The 17861-nt window shown below is 67.1% G+C and overlaps 1 protein-coding gene across 1 annotated transcript; it reads left to right on the top strand.

The window, feature by feature from the left end:
* The first annotated feature begins 4160 nt into the window (after positions 1–4160).
* On the top strand, positions 4161–13722 carry B4GALNT4 (beta-1,4-N-acetyl-galactosaminyltransferase 4). Its single transcript, XM_062195577.1, has 20 exons — positions 4161–4311; positions 6009–6109; positions 6426–6521; positions 6593–6688; positions 6986–7076; positions 7155–7255; positions 7415–7482; positions 7930–8008; positions 8653–8719; positions 8797–8931; positions 9000–9109; positions 9737–9837; positions 9912–10012; positions 10093–10951; positions 11986–12269; positions 12380–12533; positions 12629–12701; positions 12780–12933; positions 13112–13238; positions 13422–13722. The coding sequence occupies exons 1-20, from the start codon at positions 4161–4163 to the stop codon at positions 13543–13545; spliced, it is 3072 nt and encodes a 1023-aa protein (XP_062051561.1). The 3' UTR covers positions 13546–13722.
* Positions 13723–17861: the final 4139 nt, after the last annotated feature.

Raw genomic sequence — 17861 nt, forward strand, 5'->3', positions numbered from 1 at the left:
GGCGCGAGGTTTTACCCCGCATTGTTCACACCGAGACGTCAGGCGGCCAATGTGGTCTGGGGGGGTGGGGAGAGGGAGGAGGAGGGGCCGGCCTTGCCGGGCGGGGCTGGGGGGTCCTGGCCCGAGGGCTCTGGCGCTGCCCTCCCTCTTCAGAGGGTGGCTTCGATCCCGGGCTTGTGAGCACCGCCGGCCTCGACCCCTGGTTCTGCAGGCGGGAACGCTCGGGCCGAGCCGTGGGCAGGCGTCCCTCAGAGGGCTGGGCCCCTCTCAGGACAGAATCCGAGAGTGCAGGGTCACTCGGTCATTCGGGCCGAGGACAGCAGGGCCTCGGACGTCCTGGAGAGAACGCAGCTGGGCTGGGAGCCCGCAAAGCTGATCGCAGGCTGTGCGGACGGGGTGCGGGGTCGTCCCCTGCACCAGGGTGGCACCTGCACAGCTGGGGGGCTGCTCTCAGGGTGGGCGTCCAGGCCCGGCACTCGCCTGGGCTGCCAGAGCCGCCCCTCCCGGGGCCCCGAGCCGGGTCTGGGCCGCCTCCTCTCCTTGGTGACCGTCAGCTCGCTTTCTCCCTCCTGGGGGCCCCAGCGCCCGGCGGGGCCCTCCGAGTGTCACTGATGAGTGACCAGTCGCAGACCCCATAGCAGCTCTGAGCCGGCCTGGACCGGAACTCTGGCTGTCGAGGGCCAGCCAAGAGGGAGGGGAGCTGGCGCGGCCGCGGCCCTGGGGGGACACCACCCGGAGTGGGCGTGGGGAAGTGCCTCGCCCACTTCCCGATTGGAGCCTTGGGAGGACAGATGTGGACCTGCCCCTCCTGCTTGTCCTTCCCTCCCTTCCGGGGGTCTCTGGGGGCTGTGCCTGCCTCACCTCTGCCCTTTGCCCCCACCTGTCTCCTCCCAAGAGCATCGGGGGCTGGGCAGAGGCGTGGGTGCGGCTGCTCTAGGCGCTGGCTCCGGAGCGCCAGGTATCACCTTTAGCCCTCTTGCAGGCGTTGAGACAAACCTGAGCCCCGCAGCCCGACCCAGCCGCACTGCATTCTGAGCTGCTGGTGGGACCCCACGTCCACACCCAGGGCCTGGCTGAGTCCCAGCTTTGCTTCGACCCAGCTCCGCCTGTCACGCACCTGCGTGGGGGGGGGTCACCGTCCCCCACACACACCTGGGAGACCCCCGCTGAGCTCTGGGCTCCGTGCAGGCAGTTGTGGGGTGGAGTCGCAGGTGGCAGCCATGCACACGCGTGCCCCTGTCCGTGTTCCAGCTGTGGCACCTCCGACCCAGCTCCCTGTTCAAGCTCCTGGGGAAGCAGCCAGTGGCCCGAGTGCTCCACCCATGAGGGGGACCTGGTTGGAGCTCCAGGCTCCTGGCTTCGTCTTGGCCCAGCCCCAGCTGTTGCAGCCACTGGGGGTAACCATCAAATAGCGAATCACTCACTCTTTCTCAGTAACTCTGCCTTTGAAGCAAATAAATAAATCCTTTTCAAAGAAATAAAATCCACTTGAGAGGGGCAGTTCCCACCCACTGGTTCACTCGCCATCTGGGTCAGGCTGAAGTCGTGGGCAGGGGGCTCAGGCGGGATCTCCCTCCCGGGAGGCAGGAGTCCCTGAGCCGCCAGGCCGAGTGCCCACCCCACACACAACTCGAACATCTTGAAGACTCCTCACGCGCCAGGATGTCAGACGTTCCCATGAACCGTCTGCAGTGCCTTTGTGTGTGCTGGGGTGGGGAACACCCAAGGATCAGCCTGGGGCTCAGACGCACCTGCCCCGGGGAGCTCCCTGGGGCTGTGCACCCCTGCAGGGATGGCGGGGACCAGCCCCGGGGCAGCCCCTTCAGCGGAGAGCCAACAGCTCTGGCTCCACACGGCAGAGCCGGGTGGCCCAGGCCACCAACGCCCCACTCTGAAGCCACGTGTGCTGGTGGCCAGGACATTCCTTGGGGCAGGGACAAAAAGCATGGGCTCAGGCCTGGTGGCCTTGGTTCCACGCCTGCCGGGGAGGACGGAGGTGGCATGGGTGTCACTCCTGCAGCCTGACAATGAAGGCAGGCAGCAGACACAAAACACGCCCAGCGCTGGGAGCTTACCCGGTGGCCACCACAGCCCCAGCCAGAAGCCTTTCCCCCAGGCCGGCCTGGTCATCCTCTGGCTGACACCGGTGCTCCCCACAGAGCCGTGCTTACCGTGGTGGCTGACGGCAGCAGATGGCCACCCACGGCAGAGCCATGCCCTGGGTACAGGTCACTGGCTGGCTGTGCGGGATGGACTAGGAGCCCTGGGGACACTGCATTTCTTCAGGGCAGGTCTCCATCACTGTGTTTGGTTTTTTAGGATTTATTTATTTATTTGAAAGGTAGAGTTACAGAGGAGAGGCAAAGAAAGTGTTCCATCCACTGGTTTACTCCCCACATGGCCACAACAGCCAGGACTGGGCCAGGCTGAAGCCAGGAGCCAGGAGCTTCTTCCAGGCCTCCCACACGGTTGGCAGAGTCGAGTATGTGGGCCATTGATGCTGCCCCAGGAGCACTCTCTGTTGAGGACCCTGACCCTGGCTGTGGGCGGGCCTTCCACGCCCAGCAAACCTGGCACCTGCGGGCTTACGGCTGTGTCCACTCTCGGTGGAGCCAGCGATGTCCTCCGGATGTGGCAGATTCTCCAAGGCCAGGTGTCAGGGCACGGAGACGCCTCTGTGGATCCAACTTCAGGCTGTGCTGCTGGACAGCTCTCGGGCTCTAAGAGACCAGCGTGTTCCAGTTTGCCTGGGACTTTCTGGGTGCGAAGCTGAAGTTCCTCATCCTAGGAGTCTTCTCCGTCCTAGGCAAAGGCTAGAACGTCCCAGCAGGGCCATGGCCACGGCCACGGGAAGCTGGGATGCCATCTGGCCCCTCCCGCTGGGGGACGAACCAGCAAAGGGGAGCAGGGGGTGGGTTTCACTCCCAAACAGAGAAATCTGGAAGGCAGGACCTCCCCAGAGCTGTTCCTTAGCAAATAGAAAACTAGACCCAGCCCTCAAGGGCTTGGGGGTATGTGTGCGTGCACATACACACATGAGTGCACGTGTGCTCACGCATGTGTGCATGTGTGTGTGTGGCGTTAGCGGGCGCTGGACCTTTCAGTGGTGAAGCTTCCAGGGAGGTCATGCGGGCATCACCTTGGATGGAGCCACTGTCACAATTCGTCACTGCCCGCCACTGTCCCCAGTGTACCCAGCACCCAGCCTCAGGCCATCAGCGCCAGCACATGGCTCGTGGTTCTGCTCCCATCCAGAGCTCAGGCGTGGTCGTGAGGAGCAGTAGGCACTGCACTGTCTGGAGGGCAGGCCCAGTTGTCCGCTCGGTGGGGGTGAGCCTCCCTCCGGGCTCGGGGGGTGGGGGGCCTGGTGTGGAGAGGGGCCAGATGCCAGGGCAGGTGGAACCCAGGCACTGGTCCCCCGCACCATCCCCCCTGCTGCCCCCCCCCCCAGGCCTCCAGAGGTCACCGCTAGCCATTTAGACCCGGACCCTGCAGCGCCGCGGGGCTGGACAGGAGGGAAGGTGGGATGGCAGCCGGAGGTGGGTAGGCTGGAGGACAAAGACCACCAGTGGGCAGGCACGAACCGCGCGGGTGCGCCATGGGGCCGAAGCACAAACCCTGCCAGCCCCGGGCCCCCCGAGCCCCTCTGCCTCCCTCCCAGGCCCCTAACCTCAGACAGTCAGGGAAGACCCCGCCCCGCGTTCTAAAATCCCTCGCGACCCCCGGGGCCTCCAGCTGGGGCCCAGTGCTTTAGGGCCCGTCTTCGGCTCCCCCGCCTCGTTCTCTGGCCCCGGCCGGGCCTTCACCAGCCTCGTCTGCGGGTCCCCCGCGCCCGCCGCGGCCTCGTCCCCGCGCCCCGCCCGATCCCCGCGTCCCCGCGAGCGCCGCCGCGCAGCCAGGTGGGCGCGCGCGTGGGGCCGGCGCCGGGCGCCTCCAAACGCGCCGCCCTCCCCGCCGCCGCCGATTGGCTCCCGCGCGCCGACCGGGCGGGACTGGCGCGGGCGCGCCGGGCCGCGCCGCGCTCCACGGCGGGCAGCACCGCGCGCGGATGCCGCTCGGTCCCGCCGCCCGCCCCGCCCGCGGCCCAGGGCAGCCGGGGGTGGCGGCCGCGGGCGGCGGACCCCGGGCCATGCGGGGCCGCGGGCCCTGAGCGGCGCGCGATGCCGCGCTTCCCGGTGAAGAAGGTGCGCAAGCAAGCGAAGCTGCTGCTGCTGCTGCTGCTGCTCACCGGCGCCGCGTGGCTCACCTTCGTGCACCTGAGCCTGGCGCGCCCGGGCCGCGCGCTGCGCCGGCGGCCGGGCCCCGCGCGAGGTAGGGCGGGGCGCGCCGGGCCGAGGTGGCCGGGGTGGGTGGTGGAGGAACCCGGCCCGGGGCCTGATGACGTAACAGTGACGCTCGCGACCCTCCCGGTGCGCGTCCGGGACCCGGGTTGGCTCAGGCCCCGGCCTGAACGCGGTGGCGACGGGGTTAACGGTGCGCCCTTGGCGAGACCCCGCCCCCAGCCCCTGCTGAGGCCCCCTTGTTCCTCCTCCGCCGCTAAGCGGTACCTCAGTTTCCCCAGCGGCGGGGGTCCGGCCGCGGGGGCTTCCTGGAGGGGGTGCCCAGGCACACCTGAATCGGCCGGGCCGGCCGCCTGGTGATGAGCCCCGGGCGAACTCTGGCGGGGTGAGGGGGACTCTGAGCCCGAAACCCGGCGGCCTGGTCCTGGGCAGCCCGACGGGGTGGGTTGGGGGCTCTAGGAAGTGGCGACCTTTGACACACTGCGGCGGTGGCGGGAGGGGGTTGCTTTCCAGAGAGGGAGGTAGGGGGCGCAAACCTGCGGAGAAGCGGTCCCGGGCAGGGCCGGAAGCCCACCCAGGCAGGATGTGAGGAGGGGCGTGATGGCCACCGCTCACACAATGACCGGGCACCTGGGGAGCCGGAGGAAGCTCCGGTCGGTCCCCGCCCACACCTAAACACCCAAGCGCTTCTCTGCACGCATGCCAGGGGTCTGGGGCTGCCTCAAACCCCCGCCTTCTCCATCCCAGAAAGGAGCCCGCACCCTCAGCACACACACAGGGCAGGACTCAGCTGACCCGAGCCCTGCTGGACCAGCCCCCATGGGCTCCCTGGGGGCGTCTGAGCCTACCCAGGAGGGGGCGTGGGGACTCCTCTCCCCAGGACACCTCTGCTCTCAGTCCCACCGGCTGGGAGGCCTCCTGGTGGGTGGGAGCTGTGGGAGCTGTCCTGGGTCCTAGAAGCTCCCGGCTGGAGCCGCCTCACTCCATGTCCACCCCGGGCTCCCAGCAAGCCCCAGGCTTTCCACGTCAGGGAGGAGGCTGTGCAGGTGCCTGCAGGCAGGAGGCCATGGGCAGCCCCTCCCCCAGAGGAGGGGCTCTGCCTGTACAGGTTCCAGGTCCTAAGGACCGGACTGAGCAGCAGGGCTCCTGGACCGGGTGGGAGGGGTGAAGGGGGCTCCAGGAGCTCCAGAGAGCGGGCGGCTTGGGGTGCACAGCCCCACGGCCCGTCTGCCTCTGAAGTAGGCCACATTTTGATATATTTTAGGGGTCATTTTCCAACATCACCTCCAGGGCCACCTATGGCAGGAAGCACCGTGGGCCCACGCTTCCTCCCCAGGCTGCTGGGCTGCTGCCGGGGCTCCTCGGGTAGGAGCAGCAGGCGGAGGCTCAGCCTCGGGCCACGGTGCCACAGTCGCAGGCCCGGCACCCACGAGAGGGAGCTGGACGTGAAGTGCTCTGCTGAGGGAGGGGCATCGGGGGTCCTTGAGACAGCACTGCCAGGCCAGGAGAGCCAGATGGGCATGCGTGTACACACGCACACGCACACCCAGCGGGAAGGGACCCTGCCGAGGTGCTGGGTGTGGGTGGGGCCTCTGGGGGCACAGGGAGCTTTCACACCCTGCACCAGCCTGCAGGATGGAGGCCCCCGGCCCCCAGCTGACCCCAGCAGCTGGCGCTATGGCCTTGGAGACAGCCTGGGCCTGATGTGTCCGCACGTGCTGCTCACAGATGGTGAAAAGCTGGGGGCAGTGACTGATGGCCATGGCGTCCAGGCTGTGCTGTCCACACAGCGGGCGGAGGACTCCAGCGAGAGCCGTGAGGAGCAGGGGGTGAGCAGGGCTGCGGGAAGGGCTCGGGCGTTAGCTGTGTGGACGTGAGGATTAGACGTGGCCGTGGCCGTGGCCGGGCCGGGCTGGGCTCCAGCACCAGCAGGCACCCCGGCCCAAGCTTCGTGTCCTGTAGGTGTGTATGGTGTGTGCTTGGTGTGTCTGAGCCTGGTGCACTGCACACCCCAGGGCCCTAGGGTGACGTGGCTACACATGGAGCTGGGTGCCGTGGGGTGTGCCTGGGGTGCCGTGTATGTGGCTGTGTGCCCCCTTCCCGCTCTTTGAGCTCCAACTCTGCTGTCCCCTTTTCCTGCCGTAGCCTGAAGGTGGAGACCCTAACATGCTGTTTCCAGGGGTGCCGAGGAGGCTGCCCCTGCTGAACCTCACCAACAAGACACCCCCCTGGAGGGAGGAGGTGAGCCTGGACAGCCTGGGGTGGGTGGAAGGCAGGGCTGGGCAGAAGGTGAGGCCTCCCCTCCCCCACAGTACAAGGGGCAGGCGAACCTGCACGTGTTTGAGGACTGGTGCGGGGGCGCCGTGGGCCACCTGAGAAGGAACCTGCACTTCCCACTGTTCCCTCACGTGAGTGCCCGGGGCAGGGGTGCCCCCAGCAGGTGGGCAGGGTAGGTGGGCAGGGGGTGCCGCGAACAAGCGGGAGTGGGCGGGCAGGGGTGCCCCCAGCAGGCAGGGGTGGGCGGGCAGGGGTGCCCCCAGCAGGTGGGCAGGGTAGGTGGGCAGGGGGTGCCCCGAACAAGCGGGAGTGGGCGGGCAGGGGTGCCCCCAGCAGGAGGCGGGGTGGGCGGGCAGGGGTGCCCCCAGCAGGCAGGGGTGGGCGGGCAGGGGTGCCCTGGGCCTGATGCCAGTGCTCTCCGCCCCCAGACCCGCACCACCGTGAAGAAGCTGGCTGTGTCCCCCAAGTGGAAGAACTATGGACTCCGGATTTTTGGCTTCATCCACCCGGCGAGAGATGGTGTGGCAGTGGGGATGCCCGGAGGGAGGGGGTATCGTGGGGGGGCCGCACCCCCTGAGCCCCTCTCCTGCGGACTAGGGGATGTCCAGTTCTCTGTGGCATCGGACGACAACTCTGAGTTCTGGCTGAGCCTGGACGAGAGCCCAGCGGCCGCTCAGCTGATGGCATTTGTGGGCAAGGTACCCCTGCTCCTGCCCCTGCCCCTGCCCCTGCCCCAGCCACTTCGTCCACCCCCCAGTCTCACCAGGCCTCCTGCAGCCTCCTGGGAATGGGGACTGGGTGGGTCCAGTGCCCTCAAGGACAGGTGGAACCCCCACAGTCCCTGCTGTGCCCTCCAGACCGGCTCTGAGTGGACAGCACCAGGAGAATTCACCAAGTTCAGCTCGCAGGTGTCCAAGCCCCGGCGGTGAGTGACTGTGTGAGGGTGCGTGTGCTCACGTGGGGGGCGTGTGCTCACATGGGGTGTGTGTGCTCACGTGGGGGCGTGTGCTCACGTGGGTTGCATGTGCTCACGTGGGGGTGTGTGTGCTCACGTGGGGGTGCGTGTGCTCACGTGGGGTGTGTGCATTCATGTGGGGTGTGTGCACTCACGGGCGTGTGTACTCATGTCGGGGTGCATGTTCTCATGTGGGGCTGTGTGTACTCATGGGGTGTGCACTCACGTGGGGTAGATGTACTGATGTCGAGGTGCGTGCAGTCACTCGGGGTGCACGCTGTCACATAGGGCGACCGGCACATCTGTAGCTCCACACCCTGAGCACACCTGCCCACACCCGGCAATGGTGCCATCCCAACCCACCCCTCTCCGGGCTCCCTGGCACGCAGGGCACAAGCCCCCTCTTCTTGTCCCCAGACTCATGGCCTCCCGGAAGTACTACTTTGAGTTGTTGCACAAGCAGGATGACCGGGGCTCGGACCACGTGGAAGTGGGCGTGAGTGGGTCCCCAGCCCCACGGGGTTCCAGTGCAGTTAATGCCCAGGGACCACAGAAGGACGCTCAGAGGGGCTTGTCTGGGAGTGACCCTCAAGGAGGGTCTTGGACGTGGACCTCCAGGGGTCTAGAGACTGGGCTGCCCTGAGAAGGCCGAGGATTTGCTCCTGGGGAATTCTCCCTGTGAGGAGCTGGGGGCCGTGGCTTGCAAACTGAAGGGCCTGGGGCCCGGATCCCTGGGCTATGGGCAGGGAAGGGAGAGCGCGTGGGCCCAGGTCTGAGGGATGCCGTGTGGGGTCTGGTGGTGGGTCCAGACTGGAGATGTAGGTGCCTGAGGAGCAACTGGAAGGGCCCAGGGCTGGGGGCGGCCCCCAGGAGCCCCACTGAGAGGCACAGAAGAGAGATGGAGTCCACACAGGGTGGGGCTGCAGGGGCCCAGTGGGAGCACTGGGCCTGGTCCTTGATGGGGCCAGTGGTGCAGCCACAGCCCACAGGGCAGCATCCTGCCCAGGGGCAGCCAGGAAGGGTTCCAGGCGTCCAGGCTGCCCCCAGGGCCTCCCTCCACTCTACCCCCAAGTGCCCCACACCCTGCGAAGGCCTCCTAGGGGCTCCTAGCCAACCCCACCCTCTCCACCTGCACCCCAGTGGCGAGCCTTCCTGCCCGGCCTGAAGTTCGAGGTCATTGGCTCTGCCCACATCTCCCTGTACACAGGTACGGCAGCTCTGGGCTGGGGGGCACCTCTGTGGGGGGGGGGTGGAGAGGGAGTCCCATCACCCCTGTGCCCCCAGACGAGTCCACCCTGAAGATGGACTACGTGGCCCACGTGCCCCAGTCTCCAGCCAGCCATGCAGGGGGCCGGGGGCCACAGGACGAACCCAGCGCGGACATGCTGCGGCCGGATCCCAGGGACACCTTCTTCCTCAGTGAGCAGGGGCAAGGGGGCGGGGCTGGGGCGGGGCCAGGAGCCCCCTCCTCACAGCCTCTCCTACAGCCCCTCGAGTGGAGTCCTCCAGCGTGGAGGACGTGCTGGAGCCCTGTGCCTACGCCCCTACCTACTTGGTCAAGGACTTCCCCATCGCCAGATACCAGGGCCTACAGTTCGTAAGTGCGCCAGCCCGCCCCACAGCTGTGCCTGCCCCACAGTGCTCCCAGCCCCGCTCCCCCACAGCTGTGCCTGCCCCACAGTGCTCCCCAGCCCCGCCCCACAGGTGTGCCTGCCCCACAGTGCTCCCCAGCCCCACCCCCACAGCTGTACCTGCCCCACAGTGCTCCCAGCCCCGCCCCCCCACAGCTGTGCCTGCCCCACAGTGCTCCCCAGCCCCGCCCCCACAGCTGTGCCTGCCCCACAGTGCTCCCCAGCCCCGCCCCCACAGCTGTGCCTGCCCCACAGTGCTCCCCAGCCCCACCCCCACAGCTGTGCCTGCCCCACAGTGCTCCCCAGCCCCGCCCCACAGATGTGCCTGCCCCACAGTGCTCCCAGCCCCGCCCCCCCACAGCTGTGCCTGCCCCACAGTGCTCCCCAGCCCCGCCCCCACAGTGCTCCCCAGCCCCACCCCCACAGCTGTGCCTGCCCCACAGTGCTCCCCAGCCCCCCGCCTCCCATATACCCACTCCTGCCCCCCCCGTGTCCCCTACCCCTGCCCTCCACAGGTGTAACTCCTTCCTCCCGCCCTGTGTACCCACCCCCGTCCCCCCACCCCGTATATCTCCTCCCTCTGCCCACCGCAGGTGTACCTGTCCTTTGTGTACCCCAATGACTACACCCGCCTCACACACATGGAGACAGACAACAAGTGCTTCTACCGCGAGTCGCCGCTCTACCTGGAGAGGTGGGTGGGTGGTGGGCGGGGGAGCGCCCGAGGGGTCTCTGCTGTGGGTCTCTGATGCCCCGCCCCCGCCCCAGGTTTGGGTTCTATAAATACATGAAGATGGACAAGGAAGAGGGAGAAGAAGATGAAGAGGAGGAGGTGCAGCGCCGAGCCTTCCTCTTCCTCAACCCCGAGGGTGCGTGCCCGCCCCACACCCCGCCCGGCCCCGCACCCAGCCTGTACCCCGTGTGTCCGCTTAACAAGTGCTCCCTGCAGACTTCCTGGAGGAGGACGAGGAGGAGGGGGACCTGCTGGACGCTCCGGAGCCCACCGAGGAGATGCAGCCACAGGGTGACCACAGGTCCCCTGCCCCCGCGGTGCCCACAGAGACCCGCACCACCCCTGCCGCACCAACGCCGCGCAGCGCCCTGGCTGAGCGGGCGCGTCCACACTCGCGGGCCCTGAGCTGGGCTGCAGGGGCCGCACGCCCCCTGCCCCTCTTCCTGGGCCGAGCCCCACCGCCCCGCACCGCTGAGCGGCCGCCGTCCAAGGTGTACGTGACGAGGGTGCGGCTGGGCGGGCGCGCTGCACCCCGGGAACCCGCACCACGCGGCCCTCCCTGGCCGCCCTTCCCTGGTGTCTTCCTGCGCCCAAGGCCCCTGCCCAGAGTACAGCTGCGGCCACCTCTGCGCGCACCGCGGCCTCGCGGCCACAGGACCACCAGCCCTCAGGCCACAGTGCCCCGGCCCCCAACCCGCACCCAGGCGACCCCAGGACTGCCCGCGCCTACGGAGGCCTCGAATTCCTCCTCGGATGCGCGGCCCGTGACCTCCTTCCTGAGCTTGTCCCAGGTGTCCAGGTCGCAGCTGCCGGGCGAGGGCGAGGAGGAGGAGGAGGAGGAGGAGGAGGGCGAGGATGGCGGCACGGAGTCCCAGGACAGTGTCGCGGGCCGCTGGCGCGAGGCCGCCATCAACTGGCGCCGCACTTTCAGTGTGGGCGCCGTGGACTTCGAGCTCCTGCGCTCCGACTGGAACGATCTGCGGTGCAACGTGTCCGGGAACCTGCAGCTGCCCGAGGCCGAGGCTGTGGACGTGGTGGCTCAGTACATGGAGCGACTCAACGGGCGCCATGGCGGGTACGGGGTTGCGTGCCGAGGACACACCCGGCCTGCAGGGAACCCAGACCCAGCCGGATGCACGGAGCCCTGGCCTGGGACCAGTTCTCCCCCTTGTCCAGTCCAGGGGCCCCCGATCTCTGCCCACAAACCCCATGTCTGTGACATGGGCTTGGTCCCTAGGATGGATCCAGGCCACGGGGTACTGGGCAGAGAACCCCACCCAAAGGCTCGAGACCCCCTGCCTCCCTCACCCAGGGCCTCACTCTGCAGCCCTTCCATCTCCCCATGCAGATGGTGTGGAGAGGGGAGCCTGATGGGTGGGCGTCTTCAGAGGAGGTGGGTCTCTAAGCCATGGGGGAGGAGGGTTCCCATCTGCAGAGGGTCCTGGACAAAGCAGTAGGTCTCAGGTCTCCCTCCTGCATCCTGGGAGGTCGTGAACAGGGCTGGGGGCTGCCCCACTGCTGGGTGCCCTGGTGTGTGAGGCTGGGAGGGGAGGAACCTGGTGGTGACTGACCCCAAGGTGGGGGCGCATGAGCCTGCCCTTGGCTGAGAGCAGGTCATGGCTGCCAGTGGCCTGCCCAGCCAGGTGGCCATGGGGTTAAGGGGAGCCCCTGACTTGGGGAGGGTCTGTGGGGTGGGCAGGAGCCTGGGCCCCTCAGAGGTCACAGGGCCCTCCAGGGGAGAGGGGCATAGGCGGCAAACAGGATAGGACCCTCACTGGAGAAGAGAAGCTTCCTGAGGGCATCGGATGGAGGACAGCCGGGGTCACTGGCTGGGCAGAAGGAACAGGAGGGGACGCAGGGCAGCCACGGGGGCGTTCATCCCAGACAGGGCCCACCCAGGGCAAGGAACAGACCGCGGAGGCGGTGCTAGACCTGGGCTGGGGTCTGCTCCGGCACAGGCTGCCCTGGGGGACCAGGCAGGTGGGCCAGCCTGCCTTCCAGGTGTCCCGCCTGCACAGAGGGCAGCCCTCTGGGGGAGGGGGCGCAGAGCTGAGACCCTGCCTCCCTCGGGGGCGGGGCCAGGGCTGAACCTTGCACGGCGTCTCCTAGGCGCTTCGCGCTTCTACGCATTGTGAACGTGGAGAAGCGCAGGGACTCGGCGCGCGGGAGCCGCTTCCTGCTGGAGCTGGAGTTGCAGGAGCGCGGGGGCGGCCGCCTGCGCCTGTCGGAGTACGTCTTCCTGCGCCTGCCCGGAGCCCGCGGCGCCGACGCCGACGGGGAGAGCCCAGAGCCCCCGGCTGCCGCCTCCGCGCACCCCGATGGCCGGCCCGAGCTCTGCAGGCCCCTGCGCCTGGCCTGGCGCCAGGATGTGACAGTGCACTTCATCGTGCCAGGTGCCGGGCGGCCCTGGGGCCGAGGGGGTCGCTCTGGGGACTCCCTCGTGCCAGGGGAGGCTGGGCAGGGGCGCAGGGCCAGGCTGAGCGCCCTCGCTCCGTCTCTCCAGTGAAGAACCAGGCTCGCTGGGTGACGCAGTTCCTGGCAGACATGGCCGCTCTGCAGGCGCGCACAGGAGATTCGCGCTTCAGCGTCGTCCTGGTGGACTTCGAGAGCGAGGACATGGACGTGGAGCGGGCGCTGCGAGCTGCGCGGCTGCCAGGGTAAGGGGCACAGTGAGGCGGGCCTGTGCGTCTGTCCCCCGAGGCGGGGCCGTGGCTCTAGGGCTGGCTCCCGCCATGCCTCCCTCCTCCCCCAGGTACCAGTACCTGAGACGAACAGGGAACTTCGAGCGCTCTGCAGGGCTGCAAGCTGGAGTGGACGCAGTGGAGGTCCGTGGAGCAGACGGGGGTATGGGCTGGCAGACGTGCGGGGAGAACCGGGTGGGGCTCAACTCTCCCCACCTCCAGGACCCAGGCAGCATCGTCTTCCTCTGCGACCTGCACATCCACTTCCCGCCCAGCATCCTGGACAGCATCCGCAAGCACTGTGTGGAGGGCAAGCTGGCCTTTGCCCCCGTGGTCATGCGCCTGGGCTGCGGGAGCTCACCCAGAAACCCCCACGGTAATGCCCCAGGGGCCTAGCTCGGCCCCCGCCCTGTGACCCCTCGGATCCAGGAGCCCGGGGTCAGGCCAGCTCCTCTGATGGCTGCCAGTCAGTGCTGAGCTCCTGGGTGAGGGCCCCGTGGGGACAGATCCGCCCCAGACCCCTCCATGATCTGCTGGGTACCCCCCACCCCCAGGTTACTGGGAAGTGAACGGCTTCGGGCTCTTCGGGATCTATAAGTCAGACTTCGACCGAGTGGGGGGCATGAACACCGAGGAGTTCCGCGACCAGTGGGGGGGCGAAGACTGGGAGCTCCTGGACAGGTGCCTGCCCACCCCCACCCCACACCCCTCCTCCATCCCCAGGGCAACCCCCATCTCCCTGAGAGAACCCCACACCCTGATCTGGGCCTTGCGGCCCCTGGATGGCACCCTGACCACAGCCCCACCCCCCACCCCCGCCTCTGGAAAACCATGCACTGACCAAGCCCCTTCCCCATCCCCCAGGGTCCTGCAGGCGGGGCTGGAGGTGGAGCGGCTGCGGCTGCGGCACTTCTACCATCACTACCACTCCAAGCGTGGCATGTGGGGCTCCCGCAGTCGGAAGGGCTCCCGCACCGGGGGGTCCTGAAGATGGCCGCCCTCCAGCGCCCATCCCACGACTGCCACTGGAGCCCACCCATGCCTGTCCCCTGTGCCCGTCCGAGAGGCAGCCCACAGCCGGCCAGGCCAGCCTGGCCCCCACACTGCGATGATTTCTGTGAAATTTTGCTGTAGCGATGACGTTGTTTTCAGGATTTCCAAGAGTTCTGTCTGTTCTGTTTTTTATTCAGAATGAAATATTTTTTTTAGTTCTGATCCATGCTCTTGACCTTATTCTCTTGCCGGGGGGGGGGGTTGGCCCTGGACTCCCACCTGTTCTCCACCCCACTCTTGCCTGCCCTCCCGTGCTCCTCAGGGCATCGGAGGCCCAGCAGGGGCTCTGGGTTGGCAGAGGCAGGAGCCCAGCTTAAGATATTTAAAGCAAACCGTGGGGGGGGGGTATTCAGACCCAGGTGCTGGCAGCTGCCCCCACCCCTGCTCCCAGCCCGTGGGTCTCAGCCAGTCTGGCCTGGTCCAGGTCTGGAGGGACCAGGACAGGGCATTCAGCATCCTCCTTGAAACAGGTGTGGGCGAATCACCCTGGCCTCAGGCCACACACACACAGCAGCCGGGGCCAGCCCCACCCCTACCCTCCTGGAGGGCCCCGGGATAACTCCCACCCCAAGGCTGGTCCCTTGGGGGTCAGGCTGTGGCCATCTTCGGGGGCTCTTGTTCTCCCTCCTGGCTTACTCCAGGGGAAGGCCACACACCTGCCCCCAAAACCATCCCGACTCCCGGAGGAGCTGGCGGAGGAGTTCGGTTGGACCCTCAGAAGCCCTTGAGGCTGTGCTGGGGGGAGGGCACACCCTGGAGCAGTGAAATCGGAGCGGAGTGAGCCGGAGAGGGAGGGCCACGTGTGAGCGGGAGCAGAGGTGTCCACAGAACACCTGGACACCATCACTGGACTGGACTCCCACCCTCAAGGCCCGTAAGTTGAGACTTGGGGCCTGGGGCCTGAGACCGCGTGGTCTGGGCTGCTGGCGGGCTCACTCAGGTGCTCTGGGTCCTGCTGGTCCAGAGGGGCCCAGCTGGCCAGACACAGACCCAGCCCATCACTCTCTAAGTCATTGTCCTCCATCTCAGCAAGGCTGTGGTGCAGTGGGTGAAGCCTCCACCTGTGGTGCTGGCATCCCATGCTGCAGTGGCTGGTTCGAGTCCTGGCTACTCCGTGCTTCCAACCCAGCTCCCTGCTGGTGCCCTGGGAAAGCAGCGGAAGATGGCACAAGTGCTCGGGCCCCTGCACTGCGTGGGAGACCCAGATGGAGCTCCTGGCTCCTGGCTTCAGCCTCGCACTCGGGGAGCCAACTGGTGGATCGAAGGTCTCTCTCCCTCCCTCTCTCTCTTTCTCTGCCTTTCAGGTAAATTTTTAAATCTTTTGAAAAAAGAGAATCCGTATGACAAGAAAATTAGCAAAGTAGGAAGGACACCAGAGACAGGCAGGTGGAGCATCCACACCAGAGAAAGCCTCGGAGAGCAGACGGAAGAGGAGCCCCAGGAGCTGCCCACGGCTTGGACCCCCCCGGGGGGGGGGGCAGCAGCCGTGAAATTCCTGCAGCCCTGTAAGGGCACCGAGGGCAGAGGCAGCCCTGGAGGGCGCTGAACCCAGGGACGAGAGCAAAGGAAACCCAAATTCGAGGGGAACACAGACCTTCACCAAGGAAAGATGTGCACGGATGGGCACGGATGAGCTGTGGAGATGCTCATGAAACAGGGCGGGGGGGGGGGGGTTCCGTGGATGCAGGAGAGCATGGGAAAGCCCTTGTGAAAGAAACCCAGGCCATGGGGCCGGCGCCGTGGCACAGCAGGTTAATCCTCCGCCTGCAGTGCCGGCATCCTGTATGGGCGCCAGTTCTAGTCCCGGTTGCTCCTCTTCCAGTCTAGGTCTCTGCTGTGGCCTAGGAAAGCAGTAGAGGATGGCCCAAGTCCTTGGGTCCCTGCACCCACGGGAGACTGGGAAGAGGCACCTGGCTCCTGGCTTCAGATCGGCGCAGCTCCTGCCATTGTGGCCATTTGGGGAGTGAACCAATGGATGGAAGACCTTTCTCTCTGTCTCTCCCTCTTACTGTCTGTAACTCTACCTCTCAAATAAATAAAATCTTAAAGAAAGAAAAACGCAGGCCTGAGCCTGAGAGGTAGCAGGCCCACACGTGGGCAAGGCCACCGGCACGCCAGCTTCTGGGTGTGTCCTGTAGCTGACGGGTGCTCGCCCCTTGGGCTGGGCATCTGGGGTTCAGGCAGCCAGGAGCCACATCTCTCGAGTCACATCCAGGCCTGCTGTCCTTGGGGCGGGGATCGGCCCCTGGCTACAAAGCATGGGCACTCAACACCCCTGCCCCCAGACTGCACACGTGGGGAAGGCCGGAGCCCAAGCCCCTCAGGCTCAGAATTTCTGCTCCAGCTGCCTTGGGGGCTCACTTTACCCACCTGCAGAGTGGGGGGTCTCAAGCAGAGGGTGTGTGCCAGCTGGCAGTCCCATGTGGCACAGTGAGAGGCGGGGGAGACCGACATGTCCACCCATGGTTCACTCCCCAAATGCCCACGGATGGGCCAGGCCAGAGGCTGCTGCTAAACAAATCATTCTTTAAAAACAACAAAACCAAACGGGGTGGTGACGTGGCTCGGTGAGCTAAGCCATGGCTTTCTTCCCCAGCGTCCCGTATCGGGTCTCTCCTGCTTCCAGTCCAGCTCACTGTCTCGCTCACTGTGGATTCCTGGAAGGCAGCGGGAGACGGGCTGGGTATGGGGCCCTGGGTGCAGCTCCAGGATCCTGGCTTCCTCTGGGCCTAGCCCTGGCTGTTGCAGATATCAGGGGTGAACCAGAGAATAAAAGATCTCCCCCACGCCGCTTTTCAAATAAATAAATATTAGGGAAAAAAAGTAATGAACAGTTGGCCATTGACAGCCAGGCGGGCAAATGGATGGACACATGGGCAAGGCACCACCCACAGCCAACTGGGCCTGGTCCCTTGAGCTGGCTCCTGAGCCAAGGGCGAGTCAGGGATCACACGGCCCTCCCTTGCATCCCAGGCCCCACGGGCAGGGACCACCCTGCCGGCCAGGCAGGCCCAGAGCCCAGGCCTCAGGCCAGCTGCAGGTTTGAGTGTGCGTGCCAGGGTTGCCAACAGGAAGTGCCCCTGGGGCCTGGAGCCAAGCTACCCGCATGTCCGGCCCTGGTCTATAACTGGACCAGGCCCAGCCTAAGGTGCCACCCTCCCCCAGCCCTACAGGCGACCACTGACCGTGTGCCTGCAGGGTCCAAATCCCCCTGGGAACACCCGGACTCTCCGCCTGTGCTCAGCACACCCACCCCACCCTGCCCCCACCCTGCCCAGCCCCAGCCCCATGGACCCCCTCCTGGGTGCTGGGTGTCCCTCAGGAACCTCGCCCCCACTCAGAGCCCTGCCTAGAACTGCCTGGAGACCCACCTAGGAGCCCACCCTGCCTTCTAGGCCTTCAGGTTCCTGAGGAGGTGCCCAGCACCCAGCAGGGGGTCCTCCCAGATCTAGCCCCCAACAGCCTCCTGTACACAGCTGGCTCCAGAAGAGGGGGCAGCCAGGCAGCTGGGCACCGGCTTCCCCCGGCCCAGAGGCCGCCGTGTCCCCCTCCCGCTCCCCGGGAGCCCTGCACTCCTGTGTGGCTCCCAGGCCCCTCCAGCATTTGCCAGTGGCCAGCAGCTAGGCTCCGCGTCCTGGGTGGAGCTGGGCAGGGGCAGGGCGGGCTGGGCGCTGGCAGGCGAGAGCCTCGGGCTACTCAGCGCCGCACAGACTTGTCTCCCAGGATTTTCCACACGAAGCGCAGCTCCCAGGGAAGCAACCGGTCTGATGAGCTGGGCGTGCAGGGTGCCCACTCCGCCCTCCCGGGCCCCACAGTCCCATCCTGAGCCAGAGGCTGCCCTGCTCGAGCGGGGCCCAGAATGGAGCCCAGGAGCCCTCAGCCGGTGGCAGGGGCCTCCACGAGGAGCCCGAGCCCGGAGGCCTGCAGGGCCAGGATCGCCCGCAGGGTAGGTCCCCCCACTCCTGTAGCCCCCGCTCCCTTCACACTGATCCCCCCAGCCCTCAGCACTCCCAGGGCTCTGTCCCAGCCCCCACCCTCCTTAGGGCCACGGGGGAGCCAAGTGCCTGTGCTGGGGAGGGACAGGGGCTCCCAGGGCCCAAGGCCACTCCTCCCGTCCCCTCTGGGCTGCCCCCTGCCTCCCCAGTCAACCAGGGGCCTGGCCTGGGAGTCAGGCTGGACCCTGAGCCCCTCAGAGCACGCGGGCCCTGCTCCCCACCAGGCCCTTGGGCCCTCCTGCCCGGTCCCCACTCC

Source organism: Lepus europaeus, chromosome 7 (assembly GCF_033115175.1).
Source record: "Lepus europaeus isolate LE1 chromosome 7, mLepTim1.pri, whole genome shotgun sequence".
NCBI lineage: Eukaryota > Metazoa > Chordata > Mammalia > Lagomorpha > Leporidae > Lepus > Lepus europaeus.

Excerpts from the sequence above, each read along its gene's own strand:
- B4GALNT4 (XM_062195577.1), top strand. The coding sequence starts at position 4,161 with ATGCCGCGCTTCCCGGTGAAGAAGGTGCGCAAGCAAGCGAAGCTGCTG. Across the intron at positions 4,312-6,008 it reads GCGGCCGGGCCCCGCGCGAG|ATGGTGAAAAGCTGGGGGCA; the intron begins GTAGGGCGGGGC and ends TGCTGCTCACAG. Across the intron at positions 6,689-6,985 it reads ACTTCCCACTGTTCCCTCAC|ACCCGCACCACCGTGAAGAA; the intron begins GTGAGTGCCCGG and ends CTCCGCCCCCAG.